This window comes from Dreissena polymorpha, chromosome 6 (assembly GCF_020536995.1).
Source record: "Dreissena polymorpha isolate Duluth1 chromosome 6, UMN_Dpol_1.0, whole genome shotgun sequence".
In the NCBI taxonomy this organism is placed as follows: Eukaryota; Metazoa; Mollusca; class Bivalvia; order Myida; family Dreissenidae; genus Dreissena; species Dreissena polymorpha.
This window is the reverse complement of record NC_068360.1, coordinates 25,848,759-25,866,867: the sequence shown is the minus strand read 5'-3', so window position 1 is coordinate 25,866,867 and position 18,109 is coordinate 25,848,759. Positions and strand designations below refer to the sequence as shown.

Here is an 18,109-nt window from a genome sequence, read left to right as displayed (position 1 = left end):
TCTGTATTATGCCAATAAATGGAGCCAGGATATCCAGCATGTTCCTAAATTAACGACTTACCGACTTTTTAAGAGTACATTCAAGACAGAGGAATACATTGAACTTAACCTAAAAAAGAATGAACGATCAACGTTGTGCCAATTAAGAATGGGTATACTGCCATTACGAGTTGAAACTGGGCGATTTGTTGGAGAACCTTTAGAACAGAGGACGTGTAGATTGTGCCACGCTGATAGTATAGTAGATGAAGTACACTTTTTGTTTGAATGTGATACTTACAATGATTTACGGCACATACACTTGGCAGATATATCACCTGAGCTGACGAACCACAATTATATTAGTAAACGTAATATACTTATGTCTTTATGTCCGCGAAAACTGGCTAAATTTATTGTAAAAGCATATTTAAAACGACGAATTGTTATCTATGCATAGTCCTTAATGAGTATACCATCGACATTAATTCCTGTACACAATTTTTCGTTTATATTCATATTCGTTAAATATTATCCATATGCACCAGTGTGTGTGTTGCTATTGTACATAGTTTGAAATATTCTTACTTACTATTCTGTTTTCTGATAACTTCTGTTTTGGTGACTTATAGACCCATCGGGTCGGGTGCAAAGCATATTTGTATATATATATATTAATATGATGTTTTGTTATATTGCACATGTCACGATAATAAACAACTTACTTACTTAGTAGAGGTAGCAACATCAACAGTAGTATTAGTAATAATAGTTGTTGTAGTAATAGTAGTAGTAGAAATAGACGTAGTAGTAACAGTATTAGTAGTAGTAGTAAAAGATGTTGTAGTAACAGTAATATTAGCAGTAGTAGTATTTTAACTATTAGTAATAGTACTCTAGAAGTAGTTGTATTAGCAGTACTAGTAGTGGTATTGCTAGTGGGGGTAGTGGTGGGTTGGAGGTGGTAGGGGTAGTAGCGGCAGTCGTAGAAGTAGTGTTAATTGCAGTAGTGGTAATGGTTGTCGTATTGGATGTAGTAGTAGTAGTAGTAGTAGTAGTAGTAGTAGTAGTAGTAGTAGTAGTAGTAGTAGTAGTAGTAGTAGTAGTAGTAGTAGTAGTAGTAGTAGTAGTAGTAGTAGTAGTAGAAGTAGTAGTAGTAGTAGTAGTAGTGGTAGTAGTAGTAGTAGTAGTAGTAGTAGTAGTAGTAGTAGTAGTAGTAGTAGTAGTAGTAGTAGTAGTAGTAGTAGTAGTAGTAGTAGTAGTAGTAGTAGTAGTAGTAGTAGTAGTAGTAGTAGTAGTAGTATTGTTATTGTGTGAAACATTTGTTGTTGATCATATCCTAATAAATCGCAAAATTACAATGATCACTAATCGATAAACTGTATTCATCGTCCAATTTAACGCTATTAAACATCATAAATATTTTTTTAAATACTAAAGTGCGTATTTTCTCTGTTTGAAACTTAAATTGCGGCAATAAATATGTTATTTGCACAGTCAAGTATACGTTTAACAATTGTTTGTAAATAATAGGAGTTAAGACTTAAATCAGTTTTAAAAGGTCAGCTCTTAAGATTAATTGCAACATAATTTAACGATGTACATGGTCCTTAAAGTCGATCGTGTTGAAAGACCTCTTGACCTTCAAATGAAGTATTGGTCGAATAATAGCAACACAAATATGACACTACTGATTGGTATTTCGTACTGTTGTTGTTGTTGTTAGTGTTTATAATCATATTTGCTGCTATCATGCAGCTTCCTTTACAACTGCTACTGCTGTTGAATTTGCTGCTGCTAATACTGTTGTTAATGCTGTTGTTGCTACTGATGATGATGATAACGATGGTAATGATGATGGTGATGGTGGTGATGATGATTATGATGACGACTAACTAGACGACAACGACGAGGAGGAGGAGGAAGAAGAGAAAAAGGTAAAGGGGAAAACAATGCACGATGTAATTTCAATGGCCTTTATGTTTCACTGAGATTTGTTGCAAGCAGAAACTTCATTTTACGCATACATATCAGTACATAGTCATTTATAAATGAAAAAGGTTATCAACTTAATATCCTATGGAAATGCGTCGTGCGACACATCAAATCACATACATGTATAACAAATACTTATCAACACATATTAATTGTTTCGATATTTACATATGTCGTTAAGTTACTACCTTTGATGATATGATAAGCCGCTACCATCTAGCCTCTGGCTGGGGTGGGGTGATTGTATTATGAAACGGATTTGGAGCCAGTAAATCATATTTTGTTTTCCCACCCATCCAATGCCTAATCATGTCAATAGCGTCTGCCATGGTCTCGTGTATCTTATTCTAACACCGTAATATGGAGAATTTTCCAGTTGATACGCAGATACTGAGTAACTCTAAAAAATCAGTCAAATCGCAACCATACTAACACATAATACTAAGTATAATAACATATTTTGTTTAGCTATATATATTTAGGTATATGTTTTATGTTGTAAAACAATTATTCATACTACGGAAAAATATGTGAGCATAGAAAATATCCATTAGATTAGATTAATCCATAGATTAAATGGTCGAAAACTACATTTAAAAGCAGTTGATGTGACTGTTAACTTCCTGAGCCTTTTCTTAGACGCTGATGCATCGTAGATGGGTAACATAAAAAAAGTTTTGTATCTAATAAATTAGAACAGTTATTTGTTACGTGTGACTTTTGATGGACATCAAACCCGGGATCCACATCGACTTCAAAACTGCAAACTGTTTTACTTTTTAGCAAAGCAATTGAAATTGAAAAACTCTCACTCATACACAACAACCTATAGTTGGTTGTCTCATAATGATCATCACATAGGACAATTAACAAACATTAAAACTAAAAATGTGTTTACCGATATTTAGACGTTACACGGACTCAGATATTAAGTTTTGATGTTAATTGTGTTGTGAGAATAACATACGTAACTTGAGGAAACCCCACCTGTCCAATGTGGTGACCTGCACCCAAACTCCCTTTAGCCGACACGACGAAAACATTTAATAATTTTGTATTTACCGTATTATGCTTGAAAGACATGTTGGTGCATATGTATTGCGTCTGGTTATGATAAAACATGCATCATACGTATGGTTCGGTTATTAAAATGCGCTGTGTGCACCCCGCGTATCCTTGCTCTCTGGCTCCTTACAAATCTAAAACTACGGTAATAGTCATGTGTAGCCATAACAGTTCGGTTGCGGTTAAGGCGAAAGTAAGCTTGAATCATACAATATTGGCAAATTAATGAATGTTTTGCGATTCAAATTTGTTTCTCAATCTAAATGTAGTTTCATTGTACTTTTTGCTACATCTCTATTTAGTCGCATTGTCTGTTGATTGACACAAAGTGCTATTTGAGAGCATTGTTTATAGCTTACTGGTATTTGGATGTCACACTCTTTCGGACATTTACAATGTAGTCCAAATAATTAGACGTAAGCTACCCCGCTTACGTCTAAACGGCTTCCGTCGTTTTCCTATAGCAAATTGAGTTCAACTTAAACTTCAGTTTTTCTCGTTAAATCTTTGCTAATGCATAAAATTATCATTAATTAGACATAAATGTGAGCGATTACCTCTTAAATGTGTAAAAATTGTGCTTTTAAACCAGTTATGTACATTTTTAAAAATAAACATACACAACACACGAAGTGTGTTTGTCGTTTATAGAATTACATTGAATTATCTTGAACGAAATTATTTTTTGAATAGGTTACACATAACCAATTGTTGTTGTACAACAAACCACATCACTTTTTAGCTTTCTGTACTCTTTAATTAAATGAAACCTATATGTGTGTGTTAAAACTACCAGTTGTATCGCGGAGTGTATATTGATAGGAGATGAATCGAGTATTTGACCCTTACTGTTGTAAATTCAATCTTATGCAAAAACTATTCATCCGATTTTATTGGTTTATACGTTATCTTGTTGCTTATTAATTCCCTTTTCAAAAAATATACGTTTTAGTATATTCCCGTTGTTATTAATGGATTTATAGCGAGATAAACACAAGAAATACACATTTTATGTTTTACCACCGCGCGTTTTACCGTGTTGTGGCTATCGATCTTGTACAATTAGCGTACAGCGAAGCGCCGAGGTTCTACATTTTGATGTACCCACTCACGTCTTTTGTTGAATTATAGTTTCATTTCTCGGCTGATTTTGACAAATTATATATCATTAGAAAGCTAACGTTACGTAGTAAACAGATATATAAATATATATTAAGTTTTTCTTTTGATTTCGACAGCCCGGCGAGTTATAACTTTAACTTTTGCAAATATCATACCGTTTTGGAGTTTTAGAATCTAGATTTATGGTTGACATGTTTGTACTTAATACCAATTTGTAGCGTTATTCTGATTTCGACAGCCCGGCGAGTTATAACTTTAACTTTTGCAAATATCATACCGTTTTGGAGTTTAAGAATCTAGATTTACGGTTGACATGTTCGTACTTAATACCAATTTGTAGCGTTTATATTTGGAGTTCAGTTTTAAAAATTAGATCTTGCTTAGGAGAATAGAATTCTGTATACGATAGAAAAAAATGTTTAAAAACGAAAGTAATTAAGGAATGAAGGCGGAAGAAAGTAGCGCGCGTTCCTAACGCACTGAACTGATGCTACGGTCTTGGCGATTATGCTTTTGTTTAGAAACCGGCCATTGATTTTCCTTTGCCATGATTATTATATTTTTTATGGAATATATTGTAGTATTTTGTTCACGAAACATATCAATAAAGCTTATTATAAATTAATCTTAATAAATTAACGATTTCAGCTCTTGTTTATAACACAGAAAGGGTGTTAAATTTATGATGAAACAGCGTATATAGCGGACCCTCTCGATTTTATTCGGCTTTACATGCATACTTGAAATAAAATGGGTGTCAAAAACATTCATCGTTTGCTGTTAATTATCAACGAGGGAATTATGTATAATTATATGAAATGTTATTTACCTTAAATTATCAATTTATTAAAGATTCTTGAAAATCACGGTCGGTGTTACGCGGGTCATTTCGTATTTTGACATCAGGGCATCATGTCCAAATATTCAAAATCAGATTTTTTTTCACTGGGACGATGACGGCTCAGATTTAGACAGGCAGACAGATAGTTTATTCAGACTTATACAACAATACATCGTGTTCAACTCAAATATATAAATTATTTTTACTTTTAAACGAATTGTTAGGTGATTACACATATAGCAGTGATGATTCTGAGAATGTTGCCATGTTTCTTATCCGTGTAATCTAGAGTCCGTGGTTTGAGCATTTTCATCGCAGTGTTCAATAAAAGATATCTCAATAATCTTGTTTATTGATAGATCTGTGGTTTTATTGCCCCTGTGTTCAGCACAAACCAATTATCTCGTTATGATCAGACACTGTGCCGACCAATACTAAATAACACTATGGTGTCATACGCCACAGCAGGGACCTATACTTGTGATCATGGAGTCTAAGTGCAAGACTTAAAAAAGTATGTTGTTTCGCTTGCGGTTGTTAAATCCAAAACGGGGCTTCCCAGCTGGCACAGCTGCTGATATTCGAATCTGAATACTTAAACTTATTCAGACCTTATTCTTAACCGTTGCGCGTATTACGATATCGGATTTTAGGCGTGAATACAACTCAGTGAAACTATTCAATTTCTTATACAACATTAAGCATATTAACAGTTATTGAAATTAACAATATCAGCGACATCTTTTTAAAGACTAAGCACCTTTTCAAGTATCGAATTTAACATGTCAATAAAATATATTAATACCAAAAAAGGTTTCATTTAATATTGTTCACATTAAACCTTTAAACGAAAGTGTCGCTTTAACTATTTTCCGTGTCTTATTAAGCCGCGAATCGTTTGCTAAAAACAGTTAACAAAAAGGGCTACACGTTCTAATTCTTAATGAAATACAAAAAAAAAGTATGACATAATTAATAACGTCCATAAACACACACGGCAAGATCAAAGTTTTAATGGAAAACTAATATGACATTCCACGTAAATTATTATTTTCGTCTAAATCGAATACTATATATATAGAAACAATGTATTTATAACCGACCAATGAGGTAACATTATGCAACTTTCAATTTACACAGTGCTATATGGCAACAATATGGAATTTGAACAGTGGTAGTGTTTTAAGGTCTGGACTATCATTACTTGTAAGTTTGTATAAACATTTTTCTAATGCAATTAGTAAAATAATGTTTATATTTTATGTTTAATAATTTATTGCATGATTATTCTGTGCTGTTATATGAATTTGATGCCGTTAAAGCTTTCGACATGAATTCATGTCGGAACGATGCTATTGCAAAATAACGTTAAACGATATGAGGTCGATGTAAATCGACCTCATATTTATAGGAGTAATTTACAATGAAGCTACCATTACGGCTTTACCGGATCATTTAACATAAATTAGGATTCAGTTGAATTTTAAATATTGCGTAACGCATCTATTTTATGAAACAATAAGCAAATGTATTATTTTATTTTTATAATGTAAAATAAGGCTTACAACATTTCTGCCAGCACAACTTAATTACAGTTAACAGGGGTTTTTATCTGATTTTGGGGAAAGGGCCTGGCCTTTTTTGAGGGAAAAAAAATCGCGGGAAACGCCAGATTTTGGGGGAAAAAATCACACGAAACGCCGGATTTTGGGGAAAATAAGGAAAGTCTTAAATAATCAATTAAGCATATTTTACTGTTTTTAAAACAAATTCAAGGAAACAGAAAATTTAATTATGCAATAATTTTCTTTTTTCTACACTGGATCAGGTGAACTTATATATTTAAAGGTTTAAAAAAAAAAAAAAAAAAAATTATATTATTTTTATTTTTTTTTGGAGGGGAAAATGAAATCTAGGGGAAAATTTACCAGCTGAGGGGAACAAAAAATCGGAGGGGAAAGGGCCGATGATCGGCGGGTCACAAAGAAGGAAAAAAAACCCTGGTTAAGTCCGGTAATCTTGCGCATCAGGTAATCTTGCGCACTTCGCATTTGCGAATCTCGCAGACGACAAATGGTTTTCTTAAGTGATGAAAGATGGAATTTCACATTTTTAATAATTAACAGATTTAAAAACAGGGGACAAAAATACCACTCGTCCGCTTGTATTGACTAGTGAAATCTTGATAGGACGAGTGAATTTCCCTAAAGCTCTCGTCCTACAGGACAAGTGAAAAAAACTGATGTTAAAATATGTATTTTCTGACCAGAAATACTCGTTTTGATTCAATAAAATCATTTTGTTAAAGCATATCTTTTCCGAAAGAAGAATGCGAATGAACCGGAAATTTTAATTGTAAATTTCAAACAGCAGGTGCGCGTCGTTATGTGAGACTGTTTCCCGAGTAAATATTGGCTTTTTGGTGTAAACTTTGTGCGTCCATGTTGACAGGGAACCATCTGACTGCATTCACTGTTAGTATTGATCTTTAAAGATTTTTTTAACCGTGAAGTACGGTTTGAAACCAGTCTAAATTTCGTCTGAAAATGTCTGACATACGAGCGTTCTTTAAATTTGGCGGGAGCGATTGTTCAAACGTCCGAAAAGGAAATTATGCGAGCATTAGTAAAAAGGAAAACACAAAATTGTCTTCATTTAGTTATTTTGTGTTCCTCATAAATAAAGTAGATCTAACTTATTTCACTGCTTAACATTTCTTTTGTGATCAGCTGGCATGATGAATAACTGAGTAAGCAGCATTTTAGCAGTGATTTAGGAAACTTTATTAGTCATATCAGCAATCTTTATTTCACACATACTTTGAAGGACAAGTGCATGTGTTTGCAGGACGAGTGAAAATGTTAATGCACTTGTCCTGCAGGACGAGTGCAGTTTAGAAATATTTTTGTCCCCTGAAAAGATACGTATTCCATGCAAAATAACATTCGAGCATTACATTTAAACACCGGTTGCGTCATCCCTATACATCATAAACACTGGCCTATTTACGAAAAATTCGAAATGAATCACAAATTCCCTGCAGTCTTTAGCGTTTTCATACTTTAAATTAAGAATTCATAAATCCAACGTGTAATTTAGCATTCCATTGCACAATATCCGATCATTTATGGTATTGTTGGCCATGAAAATATATCGCATCAGACCGACATAGTCATTATTTCCCGTAGTCATTATTTCCCGCCATTCTGTCAAACCAATTTGGTATGATCTCCGCATGCGCAATGGCCTAGTTTTGATATTTTCTGTAAACTATGGAAGCATGATCGTGGTAAAGTCAAACCCGTTATGCATAAACATTTTTTCACGCATACCGTTTAAAAAAAAATTAATTGTACACTATTACTAGTGACTATATTATTTGTTGATTTGTGGTGAACAAAAACTGCACTAGAAATCCACATTTAATTTCAATGGTTTTACAAACTGACTTTAAAAATATTTTTTTTAAAGGTTTTTTTGTAAATAATTGGACACCATATGTCTACAATTTTGCCTAAACAAGGTCATTACAGAAAGTGCGCAAGATTACCGGACACTGTGATAGTTTGAAAATGAGCTGAGTCATGTTTGTTTTGAAATCAAATCGGACAGTTCTTCCCTGAATTAATCAGATATTTTTGTGTTAATAAGCACATGAATTTATTATTTCCATAATAAATTTAGATATTATGTTGTCAATTTATAAAAGAACGTGTTTTTAAACCAATTGACCCTTAACTGCGCAAGATTACCAGACAGCATCGTATGCTACTGATTGGTAAAATGAAGCTCGACTGTGTATTGTCAACACGACTTTGGCGTACTGAATAATTAAAATATTTATACTCTATATTTTTTATTAAACATCTGATCAATTTGCATTTGTTCTGTCTTAATTGGGCTCATCTATTTTACAATGTTGTTGTCTTTTATTAATAAGCATATTGTTTTACTTTTGCTTGCTTTTTGTCACCAGAGGTATATTGCAACACTTTGGAGTCAGTTTCCTGGGGAAAAAGAATGACTTCTTGTCACCAGTGTTTCCTCAGGCAGTATGCGGTCTCTATACATAGTGCTGGACCCTTTAAATTTTCCAATCTGTGCATTTTGTCAGTAACTCACTAACTGCAATGTATAGCCATTCTTAAAATCATAAGAGATATTGACTTTGCCAGAAATATCAGGAGCCAATTTACGATCTTCTGTCTATTACATTTAACTATTTCACTCTTATAGAGCACACCTAAAAGAAGAATGTTGTTGTATTAGAAAATCGATATTTAACAATGAGATCTCAGGCTTAGCATGAGCAACAGCGCTTGTAGTCAGTCAATCTCGGCAGTAAAATCGTGCAGACAAGGCATGACCACATTGCCATGAGCATGTGGTTTTATAGCAGTTTGTCGAATTTGGTATACCTACAACACTCATGGGCCCTACAGTGTACACCTTCACAATGATATCTTGGCCATTCACTAAGAAGACTGATAATAGCTACAGGGTGTAATCCTCATGGAAATTGTGCATTCTATGCATAATTAATATTGTCAAAACATTAGTTATAACCTAAATCATCAAAACAAATTATCCTTGAATTAATTACACACATTTGTAAATGTTTTGTTGATTTTTCATATAAGCATAATTAAATTTGTAATAAAATAAAAAACAAACACTTCTGAATCTAAATTTGAATGCTACGTACATTAACAATTTCTAGCTTTAAATAAAAAATGATTTTGTATTTTGTGTAGATCCTTTTTCTCAAATAAAAGTGTGCAAAATTTATGCAGCACATGTATAACATCACGTCATCCGCATGGAGAGCGTGGGTATATTGATCATTCTTTAAAAATTCACACGCGCACACATCAAGTGATATACGCATGTTTAGTGGGAATACCCAAATTTGATCGAACATATATTTCATCAAATCCTTGAAAGTCACATTTGCCAAAATTCATTGGATACTTGATTTATTTGAAAAATGGCAATCGTTTGTGTTAATGAAATTCTTGAGCACTTTTATTGTAAATATTTACAAGTATTGGCTTTAAAAAATGGAATGTTTAGGATTATCTGCAGGTAATTAATAAAGACGGGAAAAGTAGTAAGTACACAGTTATATTAAGAGTCTGGTTGATACCCAGATACTTAAAAAAATAATTTTGGTCATTATAATAAGGACCAAACAATTTTTTTTCAAGTAATAGATCAAGTAAAACATCTGTTTCCCTGTTTAGAGTGGTATTCCTCACTTATTGCATATCTTTACAATGTCTTCAGATTCTCACATGTGAAAGATGGCAGGGTCAGGCCAGCATTTCCCCATGAATGTGTCCAATACCCTATCAGGGGACATTATCTCAGTTCAGGGGCCGATACTGGGTTCAGGGTACAGCCATTCCCCAGGGTCAGCTCCCAGTGTTGACACCAGTTCCATGTCACAGGCAACCTTTTCAAGCAACACAAGCCAGGTAAGTGTTTTATTCCATACTTGTTACCTCAGTTCATCATTTACGATGTGTCTGTTTTTAGCTCATGGTGAGCTTTTGTAATTGCTTTTTGTCCGTTGTGCGTTGTGCGTCGTCTGTCGTCAACATTTTGCCTTGTGAACACTCTAGAGGCCAAATTTATTGTCTGATCTTCATGAAATTTGGTCAGAACATTTGTCCCATTGATACCTCGACTGAGTATGAAACTGGGTCAAAAACTAGGTCGCTAGCTCAAAAAAAAGAAAAACCTTGTGAACACTGTAGAAGTAACATTTGATGCCCAATCTTCATGTAACTTTGTCAAAATGTTTGACTAAATGATATAATGGTTGAGTTCAAAAATGGTTCCGGTCCGTTGAAAAACATGGCCACCAGGGGGCGGGGCAGTATTCCTTATATGGCTATAGAGAAACCTTGTGAACACTCTAGAAGTCACAATTTTTTCCCAATCATCATGAAACTTAGTCAAAACATTGGTTTCATTGATATCTCGGACGAAATCGAAATTGGTCCAGATCGGGGAAAAAACATGGCCGCCAGGGGGCGGGGCTATTTTCCTTATATGGCTTTTGTAAAACCTTGTTAACACTCTAGAGGCCACATTTATTTCCAATCTTCATGAAATTTGGTAGGAAGATTGGTCTCAATGATATCTTAGATGAGTTCGAAAATGGTTATGTTTGCTTGAAAAACATGGCTAAATATGGCTATAGTAAAACCGTGTGAACACTCTAGAGGCCACATTTATTGTTCAATCTTCATGAAATTTGGTCAGAAGATTGGTCTCAATGCCAAGGGGCGGGGCATTTTTCCTTATATGGCTATAGTAAAATCTTGTTAACACTCTGGAGGCCACATTTTTATTTTCCGATCTTCATGAAACTTGGTCAGAAGATTTGTCCTAATGATTTCTTGGATGAGTTGGAAAATGGTTTCGGTTGCTTAAAAAACATGGCCACCAGGGGGCGGGGCATTTTTCCTAATATGGCTATATATCATGCTTACCGGTAAGTAAAACCTTGTTAACACTCTAGAGGCCACATTTATTGTCCGATCATCATGAAACTTGGTCCGATGATTTGTCCCAATTATTTCTTGGATGAGTTTGAAAATGGTTCCGGTTGGTGGAAAAACATGGCCGCCAAGGGGGCGTCGCATTTTTCCTTATATAGCTATAGTTAAACCTTGTTAACACTCTAGAAGCCATATTCATTGTACGATCATCATGAAACTTATATTTTGGACAAGTTCAAAAGTGGTTCCAGTTGCTTGAAAAACATGGCCACCAGTGGGCGGGGCATTTTTCCTTATATGGACTTATGAATCATCATGAAACTTTGTCAGTATATTTGTTTAAATGATATCTTGGATGTGTATGAAAATGGTTCTGGTCTTTTGAAAAATGTGGCTGCCAGGGTGTTCACTAGTCATGAAAGTTGGTAAGAACATTTTGTTCTAATGACATCTTGGGCTGCACAGAACAGGTCAGTTCCTTTGAATCTCAGGTAAGCGACTTTGGGCCTTTCAGGCCCTCTTGTTTCTATATTTTCTTTTTTTTACAGAAATATTCAGTAAACTGAAACTATCAAAAGGAAATCTATTGAGATTTTAGACACAGTTTATTCCTCTAATTGACCCCCCTCCCAATCCAGAGTATCATTCCCTTTTTAAAGTGACATTTGGCTGTTGTCACAGGTTGTGTAGCTGAACTTTATCAGCCTATTGCAATGAGAGATTGCTTAGTTAGTTGAGATATGTGATTAAAGATGAAGTAAGATATTTTATAGTAGACCAATTCACTCAATGGAATACTCTCTTGAAGACATTCCTTAAAATAGTCCTTGAAGATATGACTTTTTATGTGCTCCATGTACAGTATTCATTCTAAATAACTGTCTCTCTGGAACTCTTAACTTGTTACTTCACAAACAAGTTTACTGATGGTAGCGTTCTCATGGTTAATGACTTGTAGAGACACAGACTTTTTGTGATATCAAGACTGTCATGACTGTAAACTTTTAGTTCGACTATTAACCGAATAGTCCGAGCTACGCTACTCACCCTTTAATTAATCTCCGCCTGTGTCGGCACCTACATCATGCTGTTGGATAAGGTTAAATTGCCACATCTCTATATCACTGTTTCTTCATCAGGTATTCTATTGAAGCTTCACACATTTTTGGGGGTCACTGTGTGACATCAAGTTACATAACTGTAACCTTCAATTCAGCAGAGTTATGCCTCTGTTTGTATTTATGAAAATCTGTTTAAGGTTTGCCTGTAAAAACTTCATCTCTTTATCTTCTGCAGATATATATATATATATATATACATCAGAAAATTTACATAATACTATAAAAGCAGGAAGATAGCAATTGTGTTGTGGTACAGCTCATGTTTTTGTTCATTAGTATTGCATAATATTATAATGGAAAAAGTGTGAATTTTTGGTCAAATATGGGGCCGTTTTCGGCCCCATTTTGTATGTTGAAAAGTATTTATTTTTCTCAAATGAGTTTCTAAAATTTCCATTTTGTTTGATGTATAAATTGCACCCGATAGTTATTTCCATATGCATATCTATGGGTTGAACCCTCATATACTTAAATATAATATTAAAAACTTTTATTCTTAATTTAAATTAATTTTGAAGTACTTGAAAGAAAATAACAAACATTAAATACACAAATTCCCCAAATTTAGTAAAAACAATGTGCTTTTTCCCAATAAAAAAGGCCCCGGTCCCATTCCCAAAATGGTGAGAAAAAAACAACACTAGTGAACAAATCATTTATCTTCCAGCCACAAATGATGTCCCCAACAAAACCGTTCCCCAATATCAACCTGGTACAGCTGTGCAAGGGAGGCCAGGAGACCAATCAGGAGATCCTTAACAAGCTACTGGACCTGTTCAGGCACTTCAAAATGCTCCAGGTAAAATGAAATAAATTGAAAATAAAATGAAATTTTGGCTTAAAATTATATTTTTCCCCTGAAAGGTCACAGGGGCAGGTCAGCCCATAGATGCAGTCATGATGACTCAGCTGGACCTGTTAATAAACTCTAAAATACACACACATGATAAATTTAAAAACAATTAGTGTATAAGTTTGTTGATTTCAAAGTATTATAATATGTTGAAGGATATACCACACTAACTTTCCTCCTTTAGCGATAGAAAACAAGCAGTGATAGAATAGTCTATTATGCATGGTAAACTTGCAGCTGCCGAATGGCACAGCAAATCAAAACTGCATGGAGCGCAAGACGAAGGTGGAGGAAATCCTGATGCTGTTGAAGAAGCTGTTCCAGAGACTGAGGTTCATGTATGACCGGGCCAATCAGATGATTCCTGACCCTGATGATAACCCTGAAGAGGTAGTTGGGGTCTTCGCTAGGGTTGTGTAGTCTTCACAGGGTTTAAGGGTCTTCCCGAGGGTTGTGTGGTCTTTACGAGGGTTGAAGGGTGTTTATGAGGGTTGTGTGGTGTCATGATGGTTGAAGGGTCTTCGCTAGGGTTGTGTGGTCTTCATTAGGGCTGAACGCTCTTCCCAAGTGTTGTGTGGTCTTTATGAGGTTTGAAGTTATTCCTGAGGGTTGTGTGGTTTACACTAGGGTTGAAGGATCTTCACGAGGGTTGAAGAGTTTTCTTGGGGTTTAAGGGTCTTTACGAGGGTTGAAGAGTTTTTTTGGGGGGTTTAAGGGTTTTCACGAGGGTTGAGAAACTATTTCCATCAGGATACTGAACCTTCAAAAATTAACGAAACATTTAAGTTATAATTGAATTTTTTAGGCTTAAAAAAATAATATTTTTTTATCAGCATGTTCCAATAATAAAGGAAATGCAAAGGATTGAAAGGAAATGGGTAGAATTACTAAAATTTACATAGTGGTTGTTGCTTAGTGATTATACTTCTGCGAACTTTGCATCATAACTAAAAAAAAAAAATTTGGTATACTAGTCAAAATAACTAATGTTGAAATGTGAGGCATGTACATTTGTTTTACTCGCCTCCATTGTTATCCCCACGCTTTTTTAAAAGGGTGGGGATATTGTGGTTATCTCTGCCGTCCGTCTGTCCGTCCTGGCCACTATCTCCTCCTACACTTTAAGCACTAGAACCTTGAAATTAACACACATGGTAGCTATGAGCATATGTGCGACCCTGCACTATTTGGAATTTTGATCTGACCCCTGGGTCAAAAGTTATGGGGGTTTAGGTGGGGCCAAGTCAGAGATTTATACTTATTTTTATGCCACCCGGTATGGTGCATTGGCCATAACTTTTGCAATATTGAAGATCGCAACTTGATATTTGGCATGCATATGTATCTCATGGAGCTGCACATTTTGAGTGGCTAAAGGTTAAGGTCATCCTTCAAGGTCAAAGGTCAAAAAAACAAATCCAAGGGAAGTAATAAGCTTTAAAGAGAGGTAAGTAAATAACCTGCCAAATGATATAATTTTTTTAAATAAATCAAAGCGGTGCACAGTAGTGGCGCAGAGATGTATTAAGTACTCAATTGTTTGTGATAACTCATCTGTGAAATGGTTTAGCTCATCCATCTAATTTTTATGCAAGGGATTTTAAACTATTGGCGCAAAGGGACACCTATATATGAGAGAAGAGATAGAATGCAGTCAAGCATAAAAAGCATGAGAAACTCATGGAATAGAGCCTCAAGAATGTATAACAGGGCTGAAACTTTCACTTTGTTCAATTACAATTTTAGACTCATTACTGAAAATCTGTCAAAATGTTCAAGTGGGAAAAATGTGAGAAACAGTTTAAAGGAAGATGGACTTTGAACAGGCACATCAAAGACAGACATGAAATTCAACATAATATTCATTGTTGTGTACAAGATTGCGATAGAAAATTTCTGAGACGCTACTATTGAGTCAACCATTTAACCTTAAAACATAACTTTTCCAAAACAGAAGCAAGAAGATTGGCTATAAGAGAGCATGTTCAGCCATCTCATAAGTCATTCCAATTAGGATGACATGTACATAATTGACTACAGGGAAGTTATTTCATTATTAGATTTGTTAGGAGAGCAGGATGAGGAGGGGAAATTAGGGTATAGATTTTCACTCATTTTAAGGTTATTTTACATTAACTTCTTCATTTCTACAACGAATTTATACTGAGCATCTCTTATGACAATACGGTCAATCTCAACTATGCATGGCCCCATTACCAACCCAGGGGCGCCCCTGAGTCAAACATGCGGCGTGGGGATACGCGTCGGCCTCTGCCAAGCCATTTCTAGTTTAATATCTTGTTCTAATAGAAATATTCATTTATTATGTTTTAACCAATATTTGAAAAAGTTTGGGACAATTTAAAGTGTCTTGATTTGGCTTTATAATTGGAATATTATCAAAACCAAGTTCAGAATGCTGCTTTAAAGATGGAAATAAGAAAGGGCCCATTACCATTAGCAAATGGCCTCTAAAACTTGTGGCGCAAACCTACATTTTCTTAATGCATTATACACCATCTGTGCAATAAGCTTTAAAAGACCAATGGTGGCTTAAATTGAAGTTTTTTCTAAAAGACCAATTGTAGCAAAAAATAATGTTTCTTTTAAAATAACCTTGGTGGCCAAAATTGAAATTTCTTTTCAAAGAAAAAAATTGGCCGAAATAAAAGTTTCTTTTAAAAGATCAGTTGGGCCAAAATTGATGTTTCTTTTAAAAGACCAATGGTAGGTAGCCATGGGTCAAATTAATGTTTCTAACCTGTCTATTGCTTCATGGTCACCAGGTGCTTGTACCACTGAAAGGGGATCCGCTCTCGGAGAAGAACACAAACACAGACATATACAGAGCGGCCTCTGAGGAGCATCGCCAGCTGGTAGAGGTAGTTATCGTAGCGCAGCATGTAGTAGCATGAATCATAGTGGAAACATTTGAGTGAAATATTTTGAATACCATTTTTCAGTATTTTTGAAATTATTACACTTATAGTAAAGTGCATCGGATTGTATGGCCCCCGTACGTTTAGGGCATAGTGAACCATATTTGTCTTCTTTTATCTTCAATAGTATTTAAGGTATTTTCTTGAAACACTTAAATAACTCTATTATATAAAGCAAAAACGCTAAGTAATTTGTCAAATTAATGCTGTTTCTTTTTATGTATAAGTTGTTTGTAACTTTGTTTAGAAAGTCCAAAGTTAATTTTAGGATAGTTCATAATTTTTGTTACCTTTTATCTACCAAATACGGGGTCATTGTGACACTTACTGAAAGTGTATAAATGTTACCTTTGCAGCATGTGTTTATTTTGCTATCCAGTAATTCCATACTGAAACATCATCTTATTAATTCTGGCTTTAAATAGGATTTTGAACTTGAATTTAATGGGAAAACAAGAAACCTTTTTTTTACTTTATTCATTTAAACAATAAAACTAAAAATGGTGATGGCTGCTCATCTTTTCAAATATCGGATACAATACTTTTACAGTTTAACTCTCTTATTTTGAAATTGTTCTTTTTGTATAGAAATTTTAAATCGTCTGTAAAAACATATGCTTATCTGACATCAGGAAAACATCATTTTAGTAATAATAACAAATTAATTGGTTCAAACCATTTAATGATAACAAATTATAATTAGTTTAACCATTGAATTTTCAGCAAATACAGCAAAAGAACCGCCAAATCAAGGAGATAATAGACAAGATACGCACCATTATGTGGGAAATCAACACCATGATAGTCATGAGGAAGACGTGAAGTGGGGAACCAGCTGATTGTGTACATGGCAAGAAGATGTGAAGTGGGGAAACAGCGGATTGTTTACATGGCAAGAAGATGTGAAGTGGGGAAACAGCTGATTGTGTACATGGCAATCTCATACTGCAATCTCACATTAAACCCTTTGCATGCTGGGAAATTTGTCGTCTGCTAAAATGTCGTCTGCTGAATTTCTAGAATTAGCATTTTCTTCGATTTTTTTCAAAGAATACTATCAGAATAGCAAACAGTTTTGATCCTGATGAGACGCCACATTCTGTGGCATCTCATCTGGATCCAAACTGTTTGCAAAGGCATTCAAAATTCGGTTCCAGCACTGAAAGAGTTAAACTGACTGACTCAGTTTGAGTGGGAACTAGACAGAAACATGACCTGAAAAGTAAAGTGGTTAAGAGTGTGAATTCATCGCCGTAAACACTGTGTGTTGTTTGTTATACTAGGGGCATGGGGATTAAGGCCTGGATATGGTAACTTAGGTGCAAAGTTTGTAACAGTTACCCTGAAGGTCTGATTATTAATGTTGGATGCTGGTAATTTTTCTCTTGGACTGTTTTGTATACAAAGTACATTACAAATATACCAGTGAAATGAACATTTCATGCTATTGACAATTTTAACTGGAAAAAAGGTCATGTTTAATATTCATTCCACACAAAAACATTTGACATGTTAATTACTATGGAAAATCTTGGATTAAAAACAGTTACATGGGGCTTTTTTAAGCGGGGAAAAGTGATATTTTCTTTATTTTACTTGATCCAAAGAATTTCCAAGTCTAACACTTTTAAATATTTTCATTTTGTCCTTTTTATTGCCATTATGTGTTTTCTAAAATGTATTAA

General features: G+C 34.6%; 1 protein-coding gene across 2 annotated transcripts; it reads left to right on the top strand.

The window, feature by feature from the left end:
• Positions 1–3,192: 3,192 nt before the first annotated feature.
• Positions 3,193–17,934, top strand: LOC127833861 (mediator of RNA polymerase II transcription subunit 30-like). Of its 2 annotated transcripts, XM_052359343.1 has the most exons (7): positions 3,193–3,232; positions 10,289–10,479; positions 13,300–13,431; positions 13,723–13,875; positions 16,272–16,367; positions 17,148–17,280; positions 17,326–17,934. In XM_052359343.1, the coding sequence occupies exons 2-6, from the start codon at positions 10,306–10,308 to the stop codon at positions 17,244–17,246; spliced, it is 654 nt and encodes a 217-aa protein (XP_052215303.1). In that variant the 5' UTR covers positions 3,193–3,232; positions 10,289–10,305; the 3' UTR covers positions 17,247–17,280; positions 17,326–17,934. The 2 variants fall into 2 exon arrangements, with proteins under 2 accessions (XP_052215303.1, XP_052215302.1); XM_052359342.1 differs by having other exon boundaries at positions 17,148–17,934.
• The last annotated feature ends 175 nt before the right edge of the window (positions 17,935–18,109 follow it).

Coding starts and splice junctions, on each gene's coding strand:
- LOC127833861 (XM_052359343.1), top strand. CDS start 10,306: ATGGCAGGGTCAGGCCAGCATTTCCCCATGAATGTGTCCAATACCCTA. Junction 10,480..13,299: donor TTTCAAGCAACACAAGCCAG/GTAAGTGTTTTA, acceptor TTTATCTTCCAG/CCACAAATGATGTCCCCAAC. Junction 13,432..13,722: donor GGCACTTCAAAATGCTCCAG/GTAAAATGAAAT, acceptor GTAAACTTGCAG/CTGCCGAATGGCACAGCAAA.